Source organism: Mesocricetus auratus, unplaced genomic scaffold (genome assembly GCF_017639785.1).
Source record: "Mesocricetus auratus isolate SY011 unplaced genomic scaffold, BCM_Maur_2.0 Super-Scaffold_6730, whole genome shotgun sequence".
NCBI lineage: Eukaryota > Metazoa > Chordata > Mammalia > Rodentia > Cricetidae > Mesocricetus > Mesocricetus auratus.
The window spans coordinates 64,800,890-64,824,789 of NW_024429184.1; the positions used below are offsets into that span (position 1 = coordinate 64,800,890).

General features: G+C 37.8%; 1 protein-coding gene across 1 annotated transcript in view; it reads right to left on the minus strand.

Annotated features, from left to right (window-relative positions):
* The window catches only part of Prex2 (phosphatidylinositol-3,4,5-trisphosphate dependent Rac exchange factor 2), a 273,913-nt gene that overhangs the window by 86,688 nt on the left and 163,325 nt on the right, over window positions 1-23,900 (minus strand). Inside the window, 7 exon segments of the mRNA XM_005066754.4 lie at window positions 457-674; window positions 8,123-8,164; window positions 9,481-9,609; window positions 10,237-10,327; window positions 10,982-11,064; window positions 11,686-11,780; window positions 14,485-14,664. Coding sequence (XP_005066811.2) covers window positions 457-674; window positions 8,123-8,164; window positions 9,481-9,609; window positions 10,237-10,327; window positions 10,982-11,064; window positions 11,686-11,780; window positions 14,485-14,664 — 838 coding nt within the window.

Consider the following 23,900-nt stretch of genomic DNA (forward strand, 5'->3'; position numbering starts at 1 on the left):
GCACAGTTGCCTTGGTGCTCTTATTGCCAATGGAGAACACTCATCCAAAGGACGCACTGACATTATTTAGCACATGCAGATTTAAACAGTCTGCTGGACAGCAGCTGCCATGTGAAGACACCCCAGATTATCAGCGTCAGTGGGAGCTCAGATATCTGGGAATCTGTTATCTCTAGCCTGAATGGGTTTATAAAAACCCACTTTCCTCTCATGATTTTCTAGTCAGTGCTTAAGGATCTAAGAATTACAAACACAGGAGTCTCTCCCAGCAGAGACAAGAGATAAAAATCATTCTTATTAAAACCTGACTGACCATATAGGGGGAAATCCCCTTAAAATAGCCTAATGACTATGAAGGAAATAATGAAAGAGATAAGGAGGAGAAATGAGCAACTGCTTTGTATGTGGCCATGTAGTTTACAGCTGACACAGACAATAGGCATGATAAGACCTTACCAAATTTGGTGACAGAAGTGACTGGAAGTGAAAAAGAACACCGGCATTTGCGATCTGGTCCAGCCACCGTCTGCTGGCTTCCCAAGTCTCCATCTCGTTTTCCTTGCTGTTATCAAACATCTGGTTTAAGGCAGCCATGAGCTGCTCAGAGAAGGCGCAGATGGTGGCCACAAGACTTTGGCAGAAAACCATGTCTCTTCGGAGCTGGATTTCACTATCTGCAATTGAAAAGAACACAAAGGAAGCTTTCAAATGTTGCAGTAGCCAGGTGTGATGGCACACACTTTTAAGCCCAGCACAGACAGATCTCTGTGAGTTCAAGGCCAACTTTGTCTATAAGCGAGTTCCAGAACAGTCAGGAATACATAGAGAGACCCTGTTTCAAAAATACAGTATAGAACAAAAAATGTTGCAGACACCACACCAGCATGGCACAATAACTGTAAGGGTGGCACATGTACTTTGGCACTTACCAACAGCTTTCTGATTGGACTTAAGATCCAACCATCTTGAAGGAAACCTAGCAAACAGGGAAGTCATGGGTCTTGCAGAAAAACATGAATCTTCCTCCTCATGAACCCAACATAATCCCTAACTACATTCTAAGTAACCTTATGCCCACAGGTAAGTATAGTATTTACTCCTCAAGGAAACTTCTCTTTGCAGCAAAGGAAATATTACAGAAAACCATAACCAATCAAAATTCAGAGTTGTGGAGCTCTGTCCCAATAGATACATCTACATTAACAACTCTTGCACAAAGGCTTGGGAAAGGGGGTAGAAAGACAGTAAGAGTCAGAGGATCAAGGTGTTTGTTGTCAGACTGTGACTTCTATTAACATCAGAAACCACACCCACAAATTCTCACCAATTTGACTGCCTAAATATCTGCTGAACAAAAACAACAATAGGTATGCCATGGTCAATGGGGAAAACCAATGAGGCCTCAATTCTACACAAAGAACTACAGACAACTAAGGAATGATGACAATAGGAAACATAGTCTTCCCCATGGAAGAGCACACCAATTGGCAATTCAATACCAAATTATCAGCACCTAAAATATGCATATAGTTATAATATATAGACTGAGCAAGTTGCATTAATGTAATTTTTGTTGTCATTTTTTTGACACAAGATCTCTCTGTGTAGCTCTGGCTACTCTTGAACTCATTTTGACAGACCAGGCTGGCCTTGAACTCACAGAGATTCATGTGCCTCTGTCTCCTAAGTTCTAGGATTCAAGGTGCACCATTGTACCCAGCTTGAAAATGAATCATTAAGCATATACCAAGACTACTGTTTAATTTTCTCACTTAAGGGGGAAGGGTAAATTTGAGTTTCTTTAATAACAAAACTTTTATATAAGCTTTTATTGAGCTTTAAATATTAGCATATTCCAAAATATTTAAAGAAGTCTCCTTATGCTGGGAAATACTGTCCCCAGGACTTGACATGGCTGTTGTACACAGCAGACTCACAGAAGTTGTGAGCATATACAGAAGACCTGTACATAACTAAGCCAGTTCAAATTCCCAGCATGGAAGAGGAAAGGGCTCTCCAGGCCCCATCTCTAGATGACAAGCTACTGACAGCTGATGGCTGTTGGAGGAGAGAGAGGTTCATTTTTAGGAGTTGTGGCCATAGGTAGGTTCTCTGTGAATGACCCTATGCCCATATACATATGGAAAGTAATAATTTAAGTCAGTGGGATAATAATAATGATGATGATGATAACAATAATAATAAAATAAACAAGGAAGACATAAAATTGGGAAGAAGGGATGATCAGAGGACCCGGGGGAGCTGGAGTAGAGAAATGAGAGATACATATGATCAAGGCACATTAGGTATATTATGAAAATTCCAAAAAATATAAATTAAAATTTTAAAAAATTCCTTCATAAACACTGTAACTCTATTTTATAATCATGAATTTATTATATAAAAACCTGAGGAAAAATATAAAACTTATTTTATTTATTTTTACCTTATATGACACAATGTTTTTATTTGCTAAAAAGGCTCAAAGTGTACACAGTTTATGCTAACAAACTGAATATTATTTACTAATATTTTAAAATAATCACCTTTGAAACCTACTCAAATATTAATGCATGTGGAAAAAGAGTATTTGTTGGCCAACTAGTAACCAAATCTGCATCTTAAGAATAACTCATTCAATTTCATGAGTAGTAAATATGTATACATTTATAAGACTGGGGGTGCCTATATTTTCCCTGATACTTAATAAATTTAATTTTTGCATAAATTGATTTTAGTATGTTTAGTAGAAGTACTATCCAACAGTTGAGTGAATTTTGGCTAACTAACTTTGAAGGTGTACTTTTCCTATGACGTGCTTCTGCAGGACTTGTTCATAAAAGAAGATGGTGGATATCCAGGGCTCATCTGGCACCAATACAGACGCCAGTGAAATCCATGTGCAGGAGAGGAACATAGGGCAAAATAATCTCCCCGCCAAAGTGGGCTGAGTATTTTGAGGGCTTAAAGAACCTTATGAAGTGAATACCTACTACCAGTAGTTGTGTAAAAAATAAAGATAAATGATGTCTTCAACATCGAATTCTCAATTTATTGATAGAGACACAATTTTTAAGTCATTTACCAAAAACACTGAACAGTTGTTTTTAATAACCATCAAAATCATGTTTCCACACAATACAGTTGCTTTGTATTAATTTTAATGTTAGGAACATTACCTGGCATTTTTATTAGAAAAAAAGATTAAATATTAAAATATCCAATATTATATTTAAAATATTCCTGTGTTAGTTTGAACTACATGAGTGTTCTCCTTTGGCAGATCAAAAGGGTTGGATACACTAATTCCCTAAAGCTTATCAATTTAACTAATAATGTTAGATGTCTCCTTCCAATAATTCTATACCATTGACCTTGTGTTCTAGACATTTGGTAGGTGTCTATCCAACATGACAACTGGAATAAACTTTATTGAACTCCCAGGAAAGAAACAAAACACATGTTTTGAGCTGTACAAATCTAACAGAGTGGGCATTCAACAACTGTCTACTGAAGGAGTGAACAGAAACAATGAGGCATGGGTGCTCACTAATGAATGGAAATGCATCAGTTTATGCCCTGACTTCTTGGAAGAGCCAAATTCAGAAAGCCTGTGAGCTCACAAATGAAATAAGGAGTGGACCATGCTGCTTTTGACAGTCTTTAGGTATCCTAGAGCAAAGCAGAAAACCTGGATAAACTTTATAAAACACTCAGTAGCTGTTACAGAATAGTTCCACCTATAACTTGAGAATAATGTAATAAAATAAAATTTGGACGAAACTGTGATATCCAAAATGAGAAACGACCATCTAAGGAGGAAAGGCTCTGGCTCATTTATCAGCATGAAGAGAAATCACAAGGGTTAATAACTGTTTTTCTGGTTAAAAAAAATGATATCTACAGTGCTTCTGAAAAGAAACTCTTAAATTTTACTTTTTACATCTCCCCAATACTTGGACATGTCATGTCCTCTCTCTTACTATATTTTATATACATGTAAACCAATGTTCATTCAATCATTATCTAATAGGAAAAGATTACAATTAATATTCACTAGTCTAACACAAGAGAAGTGTTGATAACTCTTCAAAATACACATTGTTCTTGGTCACTGATTCATTTTAGCATTGAATATCCTATGAAAATGAAGCTTAGTACCAATTATTGGAGTAGCAGGAGCCCCAGTCAGAGCCTTGGGCACATTTCTAGCCATAATAGAGGTAGATGTTCAAGGTATCTTGGACAACAGTGCCATTTAAATTTAAGCTAATGAAATTTTAAATTAAAAAAACCTTAATAAATGCTCATTGCTTTATGGGGTGATAGTCACCACTTGACTATTTTGAGCAGAGAACAGATGACTTACTTGTGTGAACTTCAAAACACACTTAATCTACATTGTAAATGGAGAGTTTTCCAAGTAGCTTTTTAAAAAGTTATCATTTCACAATGAATACCAAACTTAGAAAACTCAGTAGCATCAAGCTACTTGATATATATCCCAGATGACATTCACAGCTCCTCAATGTCCTATTCCATTGCTTTCATCCCACAATGCAGAAAGGTTTTTAGAGTTGTAAAACCGTAACAAAACAAAGAAGTGTGGATGTACAGACCTGTACTGAGCCATGCAGTAAAGTTCAGTACCCTCAAGCATGAAATGCCTTGCTAAATGGACTTATAGCCCATATTTTGTTTCTAAGCCTCTAATAGAAAGGATAACTAAGTTTATCTAAGGATAACTCTAGTTTAACTTAGTGTTCAACAGTCAATGCACTAAAAGATTAGACCTCTTTGAACTATTGAAATATTAAAAATTCTGAAATTTTTTCTGTCCCAGAAAATGGTGAACTTATTTCTGTCATCATAGACCCCGGGCATCCCTCTCCAAGATGGATAATTGATAGCAATGTGAGAGTCTGTTTCCCATTGGATCATCAGTGCCTCAAGACCAGAAGTGGTATGTCACCTGAATACCATAGACTTCAAAGGCAAATGATAAACACTCAGCTAGTGTCTTATGCCCCAGGATTTGGAGCTAGTCATATAACTCGGCAGTAGAGTGCTTCCATGACATGGACAAAAAAGGCCTTGGGTTCAGTCCCTAGTCCTGCAAGAAAAGAAGAACTAAGACAAATCATTTCTACTTCCTACATCTTAGGTCTCTAATAAAGACAAACAGGATTTTAGAAACAAAATAGTTCTTAACAAAATGCACTCAAATAGGCCTGTTGCTGCAACTACTCTTTCTTAGCACCTAGCAATGCTTGGCACTGAATGGGAACCTGTTTATGTTACTGAGCAGAGAAATAACTGCATGATAAAGTAACAAACCAAAATCGGTTTCCTGCCAGCAAAAATATATACTTTTCCTTTAGATTATGCAGTCATTCAAAATTCCCCATTGTCCTTCTATACCAAAGCTCTTCTCACTTCTACATCTTATAAAAAATAAAAATAAAACAGAAGAACTTCAGCAATTTCCTTTTAATATTTCAGTTCCTAATACACTCATCTTCTATAAACACCCAACAAATTCATGTAATCTCTGCTATTTTTAAGTTTAAATGCTTTAATTTGCTGCTCAAAAAAAAAAAGAACACAGAAGGGGACACAGAGATACATAGAAATACTGATGGGCATAATACTCACACAGAGATGGTAGGGGAAAGAGAAACAAAGAGAGATGAAAACAAAGACTTCCCAGGCTAGGAATGATAGTAATGATACAGCTGGTCAATGGCTGTCTAGAGAGGGAGGAGCCATCTCCTCTATAGATAAGCACCCACACAGGTTGTCCAATACCAAGTGGTCTGCCCTGGGTACATTTATATAATCTAAAAGGACTCAAGAGGTTATATGTATGTGTGTAAGTTTACATAGATAGATGCATGCAACAATAATAATGCAAAAGAAGATTTTGAGTTTAGGAGGTGGTACATAGGATTTGAAAGGGGGAGCAGAGGGAGTGATAAGTGTGCTCATGTATAAAGTTCTCAAAAAACAACACACACATATACACACACACACACACACACACACACACACACACACACACAACTATCAGAAACCCCTAAAGGCCCAAAACCAGAGAAATAAACTTTTATCTTTGGCTTCTAAAAAAATATGGAATATTTCTAAAAGATTAACAAAAGGGTTAAATAGTACACGGTATATCCTTTTCTAATGAAAAATATAGTTACATAGCCAAAATGATGGCATAATTCAATTACTGTTTAAATATAATTACAAATATAAACAGGAAGAGAGGCTAACGAAAAAAACAATAGGTAGGAGAGAGAGAGAGAGAGAGAGAGAGAGAGAGAGAGAGAGAGAGAGAGAGAGAGAGAGAGAAGTTCCTGTCAGTTGGGTGTAGTGTCACCTGCCTGCAATCCCAGACCACAGGAGATTGAGCCAGGAGGATCCACAGTACCCTGGGATACTGTACCATATCCTGAAGTTTGAGGCTATCGTGGACTAAATGAGTGAGACCTTATCTCAAAACAAACACATAAGCACAGACAAACACCACAACCATCTGCTGAAGCAGCCATCTGAACACTTAAGAAAGCTGTGCATTCCAGGGTCACTTTTGGAACTGGAGAAACTGAGTTTGAAATTCAAAAGTGATTTTTGCTATTTCTTAAATTTATTCAATGGGGCCCATTTTGGTGAATTCTCATGATATACAAGATCTGAGTTGAATGAACACCATCTACCAGTTATTATTATTCTCTCAGAACATACTTACTCTCCTTTAAAACTGTGTAAACAATAGTCCCCAATGGAGTTTATAAAGATGAATCTATGAAATGTGTCTTTAGAATAGTTCAAAAATGTAAGGGTTTTTTTGCTGTTGTTACTGTTATTAATCAAAGAACAAGACACAAACCAATCAATCAACTAACCCAAAGCTCCTTTGGTTAACTCTACTCATTCAACACCAAAAAGTTCCAAGTTTGGTAGGCTCTAAAACTGTCATAAACTACCCTACCTGCATCTATGTACTTGCAATATTTTTTGAAAGTCCTACTTTCAAAAGGAAAATCCCCAGACAGGTATAGCAGCATTTCACAGATATTCAAATGGTTGAGACTGGAAGATCACTTCAACTCAAGAGTTCAAGGTTACTTGGACAACTGAGTGAGAATCTAGCTCTTAAATCTTAAAAAAGTAAATAAATAAGGCACAAGCCAGTAAAGGTCTTGTCTCCACTGCTGTATTCGAAGCTGCCTCTAGGTGCCATGGTATGCCAACAATGCTGGGCTCTTACACGCTTTCACAATATCTACTTCCTGAATGCTGGCTTTAGGAGTATGTGCCATCACACTATGCTGGGCATGCAACCAAGGGCTTCCTGGCTGTTAGATGAACATTCTATCAATGGAGCTACATTCTCAGACCATCACTCTTTCTTACAACATCTGTTCAATGAACAATTGTAACAGCTACCACTTTAGTTTTTTGTTGATGATAAAAATAAGTAGTGCTTGCTTTGAGGAAGCTAATGACCTACCATCTTTAATGTAGAGTTTGATCAAATGTTTAATTATCCTTTAGTGTCATCGCTAATTATGTTGCATGCCTACTAAATGCACAGCAGAAGTGCTTTAATGTAAGATCTATAAAATGTTTACATAATTCCTGGTCATCGTAAACAATTAGATGGTTTCATGATAAACCGCATATCCATACACAAACTATTCCCTTTACCATGACCTACACAGTTTCTCCTTGTTTTGTTTAGAGGAGGTATTGGTGTGCAAGCCAGGAGAAGTCTGAATCTCCCTCTAATGCTCCTCCTTACTGCTTCCCAAATGTGGGATTGCTTGCCTGTGCTTCAATGCCCAGCTTTCTGTTTCTCTTAGTTATGAGATGATTTTAATATGTGTTTATATGTTTTTTCATATGTACTTACAATAAAAATGAGCTTAAGTTTTTGTTCTCTTATTAAAACCCTTAAATACATTTTAAAAAGTCTTTCTGGTACTTTAGAGAAGGCAGATGTCAGAGACCCATTTTATCTCTCCAAGTGGCAGAAGGCATTGATTTCCTATTTTCAGACTTTTATGAACCTGGTCACATTGCTTCAGATAGTAAAACTAGGGCAAGACATTACCTGTGTATTCAAGGAGAGCCAGTATTACCCGACACTTTACCTCTGCAGAGAAAGAAAGCACAAGTATCAATTGTCCACTCTGGTTCTGCAACACAAATGGTATTGTATCCTAGTAATAAAAATTACCATGGTCTTCTTATATTAGGTAATCAAAATGCCATTCTTGACATTCTTCTTTTTCCCATCTGCTTAGATAAATGTTAATAACTGTTCAACATGCTAGAATGTCTTTCAGTTTTGAGTGACACAATAGAACACCATTCAAATACCTCCCAGTTCTACATAACCCTTGGCCTCTTTAGCTTGTTAGCTATTGCCTTACTTATGGATTATAAACTGTGTTGCTAAGCTGTAAAATAATAATACTTGCTACTATGACTAATATTTCTCTATAAAAATGTATTAATGTATATTAGTATACTCTACTATTCCATCCTACACATGACCAACCACAAATATTTAACAAGTATATATTAATTTCATACTTATCACTGTGTCCGACTTCCAATAGCAAAGAGTTCCTTCCATGTAATCAAGATTACGGGATGGAAAAAAAAGGGTTACAAATCACCCTGTTCTATGTATTATAGGTGTCAAAGAGAGGGCGTCGACTAGCTGATCAAAAAGAAGGCAATACTTTAAAGGGCACTGGAGTTTACAAACAAGGCTGCAAAAACAAAAGGATTTCAGAAAAAAGAAAACATAACTGGGAACCAATTTGTTATACTCTAGCTCTGTGGAGTTAGAAAACTTACTAATTACTTTTAGTCTCAGCTCATTCATGGGTGATAATAAATACTTTACCTATACAATGGCCTGTGCAGAAAAAATGAGTATATGTAAGGTCTTTCCAAGTTTTTTAAAGTGCTGTATATACACAAAGAGTGCTATTACTGCAACCTCGAAGCTGATATAGAATCTACAATGACAAAATACTTCATAGAATCTTAAGTTTAGACCACCAGAGAGAAGGAACATATGTGGGCATAGTGCCAGTAACGAAATATATCAGAAAATGAACAACATAACTAATTATCTCATTAAGACACTAGGATTGGACCACAATTACAAATTTGAAGTGAAAAATATCTTATAAGATTAGATGATGAGTTTAGATACGACTGTCTATGTACAAGTCCTACTTTATTCTCTCAGAATATTCTCCATGATACAGTCTGCAGTGTTTGCAGGCTTACTCCTTGTATATCTCCTCATTCCTCACTCACTGTGTTCCTTTCATTTTATTCAGAATGGAATCACTTCAGAAAGTAATGGGGCATTACCAGACTTCTGCTTTTACTGGCTTTCTAAGGGATTATTGCTGATATCAGGCAATGTTCTTTGCTTTTCATACTGACCTTCCACAAATTTTCTAATATTCTGTGCAAGAGCCCGGACGCTGCTGGGAAGATTCCAAGGATCCTGCTTGAGATGAAGCCTCAATCTTTTCGGGCAACTCAGCTTTGTCTCCATTTCCTGTTGAAATTCTAAACAGATACAGCAAATCTCTTGTAAGTCACAATCAATCCTCAGTTAAGCCCACTGGCTTCAGAATTTGCTTGTTTTGGTCCATTTGGACCATTCTAGAACAGAGTTAATAATTTCTTAGTGAAGTATAAACAGATAGTGAGTTAAATCTAAAAATCAAAGCTTAACATTATTTTCTTATATGGATTCCACCCAGGAAGGAGATATAGGAGGAAACTGTGTTTTAAATACCATAAAAGAGACTCGAGAAGAGAACAGAACAGTGCTATGCTCTGTCTCCTGAGCCGTATCTGCTGATTCAGCACTCCTGAGACCCTTCCCCTCCATGGGATATGACCAGGTAGATTTTACTCTACTGCAAAAGCAACTTAAGTCTTTTGTGTTTTAATTCATGCATTTTTTGGTTTTGCCCCTAGAGTTTTCAAGTGTTTTAAACTTTCAAAGATATATGAAGTTTTTAAAAGATAGTATATTGATTTTAACATTTATGCATATGATTCAAACAGAAGTAGAGTTTGGAGAATTGAGGAACAAAAGCAACAGAAATTTTTTTCTTCTGTAATATTTTTGCTTGAGTACTGTATTGCCTATTGCATGCTATCCTTTCATATTTATTTCAAACATACCTTGTAATCCTCGACCTGGTGTGAAATACTTGGTTTGGTCAAAGGCCCTTACAACAGCTTGCCCTTTCAAGAGGTTGGTTATGGAATCCATCTATCAAGAGTAGATTTCTGAGTGTTACAGACATTGATAATACATAATATATAGGGATATATGGGTATATATTTATTTACATGTGCATAGATATATCTTATAAAATACTTTTCTTATATACATGTTTTTGAAAACCTACAATGTTGAAGGAGCTTATCTTTAAGCAAAATGTTATAATCAATTCATATTTTCACTCAAATCTTTCCAGTTCTTCATAGAAATTTACAATAATTGATAAAAAGATACAAAATAAAAATTTACTTCACAAAAGAAAGTGAAAGTTCAGAACATTAAAAAAAGTTATTTCCAAAGTGCTAAATATAATATAAAATTTTCACTATGATCATGAAACATTTTGTAAAAGCAAAGTCCAAACATGAACAGCCAGACAACTGTGTAGTTTTTGAAACTAGAAATAACATTAAGCAAGGTGCAAGGAAACATTAAGTCATCCCACAAATAGTCAAAAGCGTTTGTCCCATATATATAGTTTTTTTTTAGTTTGCCATACAGTTTTCTGTAAAATACTTGGTATTCACAAGAACCCTTTAGCTTAGTCGCCTCTTTTAAAGAAAAGGAGATCAAGAGACCAATTACACTCTCCTTCCTAGCTCTTTACATCTCCACGAAAGACCCACAGCAGCCCCATCACACCTGACTGAAAAGCTGCTCCAGGCACGCGTGTATCTTATCCTGTTTATCATGAGATATCCGGATGCTGATAGGGAGCTCATCACCTATATGAAACAAACAAACAAAAAGATAAGCCAAAAACCTTCACCTTATTTTTAACTGGTTGAAATATTCTCTTATTTGATAAATTATGAGCAATTAAAAGTGAACTCTATCTCACATCAGAAAAGGAATTGTATCAGGTCTCACAGAGCAAAACAGTCAGCTGGGTCATGCTGCTGAAACGGTCCAGAGCCACGACCCTCGTGGGAAGGAGCATAAAGCAAACAGCATCAATGTGTGTTTTCCTGACGTCCCTGTCCCAGTTGACTAAATACAAGGTTCCCTTGCCTTCCAAAAACCATCCTCAGGCTGAGGTGATTTCTCACACCTCCACCCAAGCATCCATGCCCAGCGCTATGGTAAAAACATATTTCCAGTGTACCTACAGCCCTTCCCAAGGAACAGGAAGATCAGAAGCCATACCTTAAAGGATACTTTTAAATGCACTCTTCCAATAATTGGCATTCGGAAACTAGCTTTATCAGTCACAATGCAATACAGGTGGCCACTGAGAATGACTAATAAAACTGAAAATGCACGTGTATCAAAGGCATTAATTCCCTTCTTACAGGCACCTGTGCTCTTGCTGGCATCAAAGAGCACAGACCGTCTACCACACGCACCTGAGTCCATCTCATCACTGTGGAAGTAGGAACTGCACTGGCTGCTGCAGATACTCGTGAAGGAGGCAATGGAATTTCTGTTGCTATTGCAATCACTGCAAAAAAGAGTCATATGTTACTTTAAGAACATGTTTTCCCAGGTTTGTACCCAGTGTGATGGCCAGAGAGAACAGTGAAAGCCAAATATGAGCAGAGCATAGGGATATAGGAGAGAATGTGGCAATGAAAGTCACTGCTTTGTGTGCTAATCAAAATTACCATCAAAAAAAGCCAGGCTGTGGTGGTGCACGCCTTTAATCCCAGCACTAGGGGGGCAGAGGCAAGCAGATCTCTGTGAGTTCGAGGCTGGGCTGGACCAACAGCCTAGAAAACAATACAGAGAAACCCTGTCTCGTAAAAAACCTAAAAAAAAAATATCATCAAAAGAATGCTTGCATCCTGTTGCTATTTCTTATCACACAAATGTATGCTATACATAGTTATCAGTGTGTTCTTTATAACATTATGAGAAAAGGAAACCTGTCCAACACTTTTTCCCAATTTTTAAAAGTATTCTTTTAAATTCAAACATTTCAAATTTTCTTGTCATATAATTGATTCCTAAGTGAATTTTTGAAAGCATCTGGTTATGAAAACTACATCTTGGAAACCAGCATAGGATGTATCCAGGCCCCCTGCATGTGGGTGTCACTTGGGGGAGGCCTGGGCAGCCTATGGGGCCCCTGGTAATGAACAGCATTTATAACTAGTGTACGAATGGATATTGGGAGTCCATTCCCTGTAAAGGGATACTCTCTCAGCCTAGACACATGGGGGTGGCCCTAGGACCTGCCCCAAATGATGTGACAGACATTGATGATCCCCATGGAAGGCCCCACCCTTTCTATGGAGCAGAAGAGGGATGGGATGGTGGCCGGTGGGGGGTATGGGAGAATGTGAGGGAGAGAGAACTGGGATTGATATATAAAATAAGACGGTTTCTAATTTACATAAAAAGGAAAAAAACTAGGAGTCATCCCACATAAATCTTCATTATCTATTTAGTAACAGTCCTTAGAAAGTTTTTGACTAACTCTGTTTTGTTACTTTTCTCTTTCCTTTCTGGTCATTTAAATTACAACTTACTGGGGACACCTGGAGGCCCCCACGGCAGCGACCTCATCTGTCTCCATGGACAACCCAGCACTGGAAAGTACCAAAAATGAAGAATATCTATGAAAAGAATGTTTTAGATGCTGTATGATTATGAGGATAACTCAGATTTTACAAATAGTGCCAGAGATTTTTTTAACCTCTTAGAGGAAGGGAAAAGAACTCGATTTTAAATCTACATTTAATTTCTATTGTAGTCCAGAGGGAGACTGTGGGGGTAGTTTTAACTATCTGATAAATAGGGTGTGAGGTATTTTTAGAAATGTAATTGGCCACTGGAGAGAAACCATAGACAACTCTTATGGAGCAAGCTGGTGCCTTCTAAGCTAAAAGTAAACGAAATAGTAAAGCTGATCAATTCATTATGAAATCAACAGGAATAATTACCTTTGATGGAGTTGTTAAAATCCTCTTTGGAAAATAAAAATCAGGACGACAGATTGATTAAGCAAGAAGCCATGAAGTGAGACCCCTGGTTGCCAAGGTAAACACCTATCCTAACACCATGGACCTATGCTCTCTCTTGTATTAAATGGAGCTGCTGTGTCAGAATCTGCCACTCCACAAGGTTGTGGGAGATTATTTTAAATTCTTCTGGTAAAACTATGCTTTTTAAAAACACGGTTCATGACTACATTGATATAACCCTACCTGAGGAGAACAATTTTGATACAATTAACACCGACACATTTTTTTCAATGAAAATACTATGAACAATAGTGGACATTTTTTCTTCAGCTAATATAAGTGAAACCAGAGATGCTAAAGTTGGAAATACAATATATTTGGCTAGTTGCAAAAGTGCTCAAGTGAGAATTCTGAAGACAAGGTCTGGAGGAGAAAAGCACTTTCGATGATGGAACTCCTCAGAGGAGCCCTTGAGCAGGAAGAGGAGCAGGGATAAACTGTTTCCCCAAATTCTGAAGTTGGAATCTAACACTCAATTCCTCAAAATGTAACCAAATTTAAGGAGATGTCCTTTGTAAGGTCACTAGGATGGGCTCTTAATCCAATATGACTACTGTCCTATAAGAAGGGGATCTATGAGAGCTCACATGGGGAGATACCATGGGAAGATGACAATTTCCATCTGAAGGACTGATGCCTGGAGTATGCCCTTCTTTCACAGTCCTCAGAAGGAACCAACACAGTCAACATCTTGGTCAGGCTATGTGACAAATTCTGTTGTTCAAGTCAGCCAGTTGAGGGTACTTTATGCTATCAGTCCTGGATTATTACTACAGAAATAGCCCCTAGAGGAAGCAAACACAAAGCTGGATATGGAAGTGTGATTATATATATATATATATATATATATATATATATATATATATATATATATGGGAATCAGGGCAAAAAGAACTGCTCATTGCTAGCTAATAAACCATGGTCAGAAGGATATTTTGAACAATCAGCCTGTAAAAACAACTCTTTCACAAATAGGGCCACACCGCTGGATGGGGGAGGGAATGCTAAGCCAGATCACTAATGAGAACAACTTTAAAGACAATGCTGCCCTAATTGAACTGGTGGCTATTTTGAAACAGCAACAAACAAAATCAACTTTCAATATTTTTTAGGATTTTGGAAGAAAACATAAAATCTCATTTGCCCTTGTTGTTGAAATGAGACCAAGGAGCAGCTCACCTGTAAGAGTCTCTGTTGCTTACGGTGTCGTGACCTGAATCCTCTTGTTCTTCTCCTGCTACGTTAAAGCAGACACGTTTGCTATTTCTTTCCCCCTTCTCATTGTCACTGTCAGCTGGTAGCACACACTCTGCTGTCTTACGCTCCAACTTAGGAGAATATGTTATGGAAGACAGAAGGCTGCAATGTAACATTTATAAAGAACATAAGTGCATGTTTTGAAACTTGCTCAAACAGATAACACTTTCATTTGTTAAATGTGATAGTCTTACAAATATTTCCAGAATGCTTCTGTGTTTCATGCCAAACAAATAGTGATTATGTAAAGTGTGTGTCATAGAACATTTTGTTTTGCTGCTCAGAAGCAACATAGTAGCATACAATGAGACCAGTAGGCAGTATTCAAATCCTGCCTCAGCCACCTGAGCTTTCTTATCAGAACTGACCATGGTGGAATGAAGTAAGAAGTACCTAGCCCCCATGGATGCATGGGGAATAGGATGGGGGTAACATTATGATGCATAACACTTGTATTCCCTCTTGTCATTAGTACTACTAACATTACAGTGTATTTATTTCCTCTATATTGAAATAGTACCTCCAGGAGGGCTGGAAGGAGGGGCAGGAAGGCTCCTAAGGATCAGCAGATTAAGGAAACTGAACAGGTTCAGGAAGGTAGCCCAAGCTAGCAATTCACAAGACCAGCAAAGGATGCTGGGAGAGACGATACTCTCTGATGGCACTGTTTTCAAGCTGTTTGTGGAGTTCCATGGATTCAGCCTTTGTGAGTCATCACCCCATGCTAGGATGGGCCTTTTAATGAAGCAGCTTGAGTCACCCATGCTCCTCTCAGTAACTTTCATGCATACACCTCCCACAAGTAGTCCCAACAAATCCATTCTTTATCCAAGCCAGACTTGAGTGAAATCGGTTCTTTGGTCTGGCATTGGTGCCATAGTGGGAGTTCAGACACTGGTTCCTACCTCACCAGGAAAAGTTATACAAGGAACAAACTCCAAACATTAACTGCACTTTAATACCGTCCCTGGCTCATCCTCCTACCATAAAGACAAAGCTACCATCTGACTTTCACCTCCACCATTACCTAAGTGACAGGGAGAATCCACACCATTAATCTCTACACTCTGTTCTAATAGCCAGGACTACTGGGTGTACTGACTCAAAGATAGTAAGCAGGGTGACTGTCAATGTAAGGCTTAAAGGAGGCAGGGTTCATCTACACTGATAAGCCACAAAGATGCCCAATCAAAGAGTTTTCTTCAATTGAGCTGAGTGGTATAGTGCTCTGAGCTGGTGTAAATCCTGATGAAGACTGAGTAGTTATAAGTCAAAGGCTGGAAGTCTCACTATGTGGTACTTCTGTTAGAACCACCTAACTCAAAATTACAGAAATGTAACTTGGATTTTATTATCAAACAGCATGATACAAACTTGCAAGATGAATTTAAGCTATAACTGAAGTAATGGCCTATAGATGATTTCTCTAGCTAATAATCACAGTCACACTCATAAAATACCTGTGACACTCAGCTCCAACCAGTTGCACATTATCTGTATTCATAACAACACAAACACTTCTTTGGGGGGTATTTCAAGATAACAATGCCCATACCTCGTATACAAATTTTACATATGACAGCAAAACCAATGCTGTATATTGAGTAAATCCACAAGAAGGGATTTCACTTATTAAAAACATGTTTTGTTAGTACTGTAAGTATAGTATGCAAAAAAACACACATATGCTTCTGCCTTCTTGGAGTGCCAATTTCACTTGGAGGAAGTAACAAACAGTAAGCTTTATAGTCCATCCAATGGGGACAATGCAAAGTTCTAGAAAACAATTAGAAGAAAGAATGGAGCCGGGCTTGGGTGTGGCTCAACAGTAAAGTACTGTTCATAACCCACTTGATTCAATTTCACATAGTTTGGTCGGGGAAGTTCTCTCCATGAGGTACTACATGAATAACATGTGGCATTTTTAGTTGTTAGACACCAGTGACAACTGGAGAATCCCATTGCTGAAGACTCTGTGAACATTTTCGGTAGCTCAAAGTGATGAATTGTCTTAAAGACAGTTTCTCTATTTTGAAAGATATTTCTAGGTCTTGTAAGACAGATAGTACATTTATTCATCCTTCCCTCCACAACATGAAAACATTAGACTAAACTCCAATTACCCAAGCTCCTACTGCAGATACAAATGAATCCTGCATACCAAAGAGCACAGGCATACAGGAGTTCTCATCTTGCTGGGAGACCTCTGTGCTTGTGGGTATTTTAAATTAGAAGTCATGGGATTGAGCATAAACAGCTTTCTCACGGTCATAAGGATTGTATTCACATTTTTAAGCAATTGCAATGTACTTGTACTGATCCTCTGGGAATAAGAGTTTAAGCTTACAAATAAAACGAATGATGGGGGAAGTCACATGCATAATATTTCTAGATTCTGGGAAGCAACAATAAAGCACATATATTTTGTGTGTAGGCAAAGAATACTTTCCTTTACTTTTGCTCACTAAGAATGTGTATCTATCTATAAAGGTCCAATTCATTAAATTGTGACCAAAATCCTACTCCAGAACAGTTTCCTTTGACTTAAACATTGATTGATAAATAACTTCTGTGCACACTATAACTCACCTACCTGTGTTCCATCATCACAGCAATTGTTGATTCTTATAGTAGACATGGTATATATGGACTAGGTATTAATTCACTTAAATCTAAATCCCACCTTATAAAGTAGGCATTAACTCAATTTTAGCTGGGGGGTAAGGGGTTAGAGACATACTGTCACATACAAACACTCGGCAAATTACGCAGAATTTACTGTATCTTGCATATGTCTTACAAACTGGAAAGGGTGGATGATCACTAGTGTACATATCAAAGTGTGAGATACCTTCCTAGTTCTCCGAGGAGGGGAATATCTATGTGAATTGCTTTAACTAATGTAAGACGACTACATGTGATGTGTGATACTTATAGTAAAATCCTATATGCCTGTGTAAAACCACCTTATTCCTTTCTCTTTCATGACAACAGTATCATTCTAGTTAAAGGGGTACCTGCCTATCCCTCTGAGTGAGGACAATGGCCCAAGGTAGACATGAAGAGTGAGTAAAGAAACCCCTGTTTCTTGAAAGCTATGAGCTCTTCAGAATTCCTGTGAACAATATTGGTGGTGTGGTACAACACAAAGGTGTTGTGTGAAAACCAAATGTCAAAGGAAGGCTAGAGTGTCCACACAGGAGGAGCTTCTACTTTCTCTCCATGGATCAGTCTTATCCTGATTCTTGAAAGTCCAAGTGGTTGGCTGGCCTTGCAGATCTTCTCAGAAGCAGGGTTCACCAGGCAGAGCACCCTTATATAGAACTATAGTTGTCATTTTTCAGGGACAGAAAGAAAGCAGTGAAGCTAGAACTCAGAAAGATATGCTTGGAACAGATGATGGAGGCTAGAAAAATGAATGTGCTATTCCCATTGGCTATCTGGAGCTGAGTGTTTCATATCCATGGATTCAATCAACCAACCATAGATTTAAAATACTTCTAAAATGCATTCCACCTGAATTGCATATGTGTAACTTTTCCCAGTTATTATTCCCTAAACAGTACAGTATGATAACTATTTACTTAGAATTTATATTGTAATATTATAAGGAATCTAGAAGTGATTTAACATACAAAAAAGATAAATGTGTTATACACAAATACCATGCCATTTTGAGATTAAGGTGTATGCTGAGAGCTTTGGATGCAATATCCATCAAATACCAAGTGGTAAATGTCATTTAATTACAATGTAATGCCGTTTATGGTTTTATGAGGGGACCAGACCAATTGACCACATTGGATCTCTTCAGCATCTGCTGAATGTTTAAAGTATCCAAAGAGGCTCAGGTGGACAGTTCTCTAGTGACACCAGTGAGGGATTATGATCACTCAGTCTAGAGTGACAGGCAGGGGTATATTCTAAGGTATAACTAACATACCTAAATAAGGTACTATAAGGGGAGAAAAAATTGGATAAATCAGAGGTAATAGTTGAATTCTGGCTTGGTGAATTGAAGAGTTGGACAACACTTTACTGTTGGGGGAAGCCCTTGCTAGATAAAGGGGTAAAAATGGTTTAAGACAAGAAAATTACAATTTAGTCTTAAAACTGTTTAAATTAGAAGTGATTTGGAGATGTCCTCCCATCCAACTATCACAGAAAACTACAATAATGAAGTATGTCAGTGACTATAAAAAGACAATGTCCCCTCCACAAGAGCACTTGAAATGATTTTTGGGAAGGTATGCTTCTGTTTGTACATTTGCCAACAAAAAGCTTCAAATATAATTCCACCAACAACACTGCAACCTCAGGTACCAACTTCCCTGTTGTATAGCAACTCATCACTCAAACTTAGGATATCTGGTACTTATACAACAAGGTTTGTTTTCAAGGTTCCACCTTTACCTTGCACTGCCCATACTCCCCTCCATTTGCTCTATGTTAGGGAGAATACACAGATTCTCTATTTTAAACTCCCATCAAGAATTTTGGATCACCTATGAATTGATTTTCCTCTCATTTATATCCAAATGTAATTAACCACTAACAACTCAGTTAAAGGCAAAAATCATTCAGCTTCCCAGAGAGAAACTTTGAAGCTCTCATCAAATCGGTAACATGCACTTCTGTCAGGTCACTGCAAAGAGAATTTACCTCATGTCAATCTATGGCTCTGAAACTAAGTATAAGGATTGAGTAAAATGTCTATGTGATACAAAAAGTTTGACTTCTACAAGTGACTGGGTGGTAAGGTACCCAGGCATCAAAGTAAGACAACACCAATACCAGGTCTTGAGGGAATGACTAACTTCTAGGAGATCTGGCTACGGGATCTTACAAGGCAATTTCTTTATTGCTATCACAGCATTTGCTTCTTTGCCCTGACCAAGAATAATCATCACATGGTGAGAAAATGATCCTGTAACAAGCCTTTTAAATAACTTGTTAAGCTCGACTGCACAGCAGCATCTCTGAATTCTAAGGGCAATGGGGAACCCGGGCATTTGGACAACTGTATTGTTGTAAAGAGATTATACAGCAAATCAAATCGTGCGGAAGATGTTTATATTTAGAATTAAATTACAGGCTGTTCATGAAGAAGACCAAATTCACTTCTCCAGCCATTGTTCATGTCTTGTTGCTGTTTGAATAAGCACATAGTACTGGCAAAGGCTAAGACTCCTAGCAATATCAACAGAGGATACATAGCCCGAACTGGCCATCTCCAATAACCAGATTAGTGCCTAGCCCAACTGTCATCAGAGGGGCTTCATCCAGCAACTTATACAAACAGATGCAGACCCACAGCCAAACATTAGGCAGAGCTCAGAGAATTCTGCAGAAAAGAGGGAGAAAGGATTGTAGAAACCAGAGGGGTCAAGGATTCCAAAAGAAATCTCACAGAATCAACTAACCTGGGCCCATAGGGGCTCACAGAGTCTGAATAGACAACCAGGGAGCCTGCACGGGACTGACCTAGGCACTCTGCCTATAAGTTAAAGTTGTATAGCTTGGCCTTTTTGTGGGACTCCTAACAGTGGGAGCAGGAGCTATCTCTGATTCTTTTACTGGCTTTTGAGACCCTACCCCTCATACTAGGTCACCTTGCCTAGCTATAATACATGGGAAGGTGCTTAGTCTTACTGTAACTTGATATGCCATGTTTTGTTGATACTCATGGTAGACCTGCCCTTGGGGAGTGGGAACAGAGGGGACTTTGCAGGGAGGAACTGGGAAGAGAGGAGGAAGGGTAAACTATAGCAGGGATGTAAAATAAGTAGAGAAATAAATTTATTAAAATAAAAAAAGAAAGCGTATAAGAGTCAGAGGAGATAGAAGACTAAAAAAAGGCAAGACCATTTAAATCAACATCAGCAAAGTTCTTATGCACTCAGAGACTTAGGCAGCATGCACAGGGCCTGCATGGGTCTGCACCAGGTCCTCTACATAAACATCACAGCTTCCATAAAACGTGCATTTGTGTTTTGATGGAATTCCTGAGAGTGTAAACTAGTGCGTCTCTGATTCTTGTGCCTCTTCTTGAGGCTTTTCCTTCTGTAGATTTATCTTGCCCAACTTCAATGTGACGGTTTTTGCTTTATCTTATTATATTTTATCTTGTTAATTTTTAGTAGTATTCACTCTTAGAAGTCTGTTCATTTCACAGAATGGGAGTAGATTCAGATGGAAGAGGAGATAAAGAGGAACTGGGAGGAGACAGGGAGAAAAGTGTAATCAGGATATATTATGTGAGAAAAGAATTGACTTTCAAAGAAAAAACAAAAAGTTTAAAACAATCTAAATAAAACAGAATAACATCTAACATAACTGATTGTACTATATCATGCTTTTCTCCATGGACCATATTTAGAACTTTTATCCAAGTTGGCTTTAAAAAAAAAAGGGTGTACAGATTATTGGACTTTCTAGCACCCATCAAAAGGGAACTCTGGTCCCCAGATCAGTAAGGGGCTCTTTCTGTACCCACTAGAAGAAGAGATGGGAAAGAGACAATACAAAAACACACTCAGCAACAGAAAAACAAATATGACACCGCCAGATTCTAGAGACTCCACACCAGCAAGACCCCAACATTCCAATGTGAACGAAGCAGAAGAGAACGACCTTAAAAGCACTTTCATGAAAATGATAGAGGCCCTAAAAGAGGATATAGGAAAATCCCTCAAAGAAATGGAAGAAAAAACAAACCAAAAAATGCAAGAAATGGAAGAAAAAACAAACCAAAAAATGCAAGAATTGGAAGAAAAAACAAACCAAAAAAGGCAGGAAATGGAAGAAGAAACGAAGCAAAAAATGCAAGAATTGGAAGAAGAAACATACCAAAAAAGGCAGGAAATGGAAGAAGAAACAAAGAAAAAAATTCAAGAAATGGTAGAAAAAAACAAAGCAAAAAATGCAAGAAGAAACAAACCAAAAAAGGCAGGAAATGGAAGAAGAAACAAAGCACAAAATGCAAGAAATGGAAGAAAGAACAATCCAAAAAATTCATAAAAGGCAACAAATGGACGAAAAGATAAACAGAAAATTGCGAGAAGCAATGCAAACACTGCAAGGGTTGAAAACTGAAATAGAGACATTAAAAAAAAACACAATCTGAAGAAAGGCAGAAAATAGAAAAGCTGGACAAACAGTCAGGCATAACCGATACAAGCATTACCAACAGAATAGAAGAGATGGAAGAGAGAACCTCAAGTGTTGAAGATACACTAGGAGAAATGGATTATCAACCAAAGAAAACCTTAAATCCAACAAATCCTTAACACAAAACATCCAGGAATTATGGGACACCATGAAAAGACCAAACCTAAGAATAATAGGTATAGAAGAAGGAGAAGAAATCCACCTCAAAGGGGCAGAAGGCATATTCAACAAAATCATAGAAGAAAACTTCCCCAACCTTAAGAAAGACATGCCAATGAAGGTACAAGAAGCCTACAGAACACCAAATAGAGTGGACCACAAAAAAAAAATTCCCTCGCCACATAATAATCAAGACCCCAAACATACAAAATAAGGAAAGAATAAAAGAGCAGCTAAGAAAAAAGGTCAAGTAACATATAAAGGCAGACCTATCAGAATTACACCTGATTTCTCCATGGAAACGCTGAAAGCCAGACGGTCCTGGATAGATATTCTGCCTACACTAAGAGACCATGGATGCCAGCCCAGACTACTATACCCAGCAAAGCTCTCAATCACTATAGACAGAGAAAACAAGATATTCCATGACAAAACTAGATTCAAGCAATATGTGTCCACTAACCCAGCCCTACAGAAAATTTTGGAAGGAAAACTCCAACCCAAGGAAGCTAACTACAACCAGAAAAACATAGGCATTAGAGAATCCCTCTCTACCAACCCCCAAAAGAACAAAGGGGTGAAATTCCACACATAATTCCACCATCAACAACCATTGCAAATCGAAGAAGGATGAGCAATCAATGGTCATTAATATACCTCAATATTAATGGCCTTAACTCACCCATAAAAAGACACAGACGGGCAGAATGGATTCGAAGACAGAACCCTTCCTTCTGCTGCATACAAGAAACACACCTCACCCTCAAAGACAGACGTTACCTGAGAGTTAAAGGTTGGGAAAAAATTTTTCAATCAAATGGACCCAAGAAACAAGCAGGGGTAGCAATCCTAATATCTAACAAACTAGACTTTAAAATAAAATCAATCAAAAGAGATGAAGGAAGTCATTACATACTCATCACAGGTGAAACCCACCAAGATGAAGTGTCTATCCTGAACATCTATGCCCCAAATACAAAGGCATGCACATTCGTTAAAGAAACATTATTAGAACTTAAATCTCATCTAAAGCCCCACACAGTTATAGTGGGAGATTTCAACACACCACTCTCACCACTAGACAGGAATACCAGACAGAAACTCAACAAAGAAGCAAAGGGTCTAATAGAAGTAATGACCCAACTGGGATTAACAGATATCTATAGAACATTTCATCCACATAAAAAAGAATATACCTTCTTCTCACCACCACATGGAACCTTCTCAAAAATCGACCACATACTTGGCAACATATCAAACCTCAGAGCTACAAAAAAATTGGAATAACTCCATGCATCTTATCAGACCACCATGCTTTAAAATTAGAATTCAACAACAACACAAATTGCAGGAAACCTACAAACTCATGGAAATTGAATAATAATGCTCAACTGCACCATCCCTGGGTCAAGGAGGAAATAAAAAAAGAAATTAAAGACTTCTCAAATTCAATGAGAATGAAGACACAACATACCCAAACCTATGGGACACTTTGAAAGCAGTGCTACGGGGGAAGTTCATAGCACTAAGTGCTCACATGAAGAAACAGGCGAACAGTTATTCCAGAGAATTAACATCACAGCTGAAAGCTCTAGAACACAAAGAAGCAAACTCCCCCAGGAGGAGTAGACGCCAGGAAATCATCAAATTGAGGGCTGAAATCAATAAAGTAGAAACCAGGAAAACAATACAAAGAATCAATGCAACAAAGAGTTGGTTCTTTGAGAAAATCAACAAGATAGACAAACCTTTGTCCAAACTTACCAAACAGCAGAGAGTGAACACGCAAATTAACAAAATCAGAAATGAAAAGGGGGACATAACAACAGACTCTGAGGAAATCCAGAGAATCATTAGGTCATACTTTGAAAACCTGTACTCCACAAAATTCGAAAATTTAAAGGAAATGGATGACTTCCTGGATAGCTATCACTTGCCAAAACTAAATCAAGAACAGATAAGCAATTTAAATAGACCTATAACCCCTATGGAAATAGAAGCAGTCATCA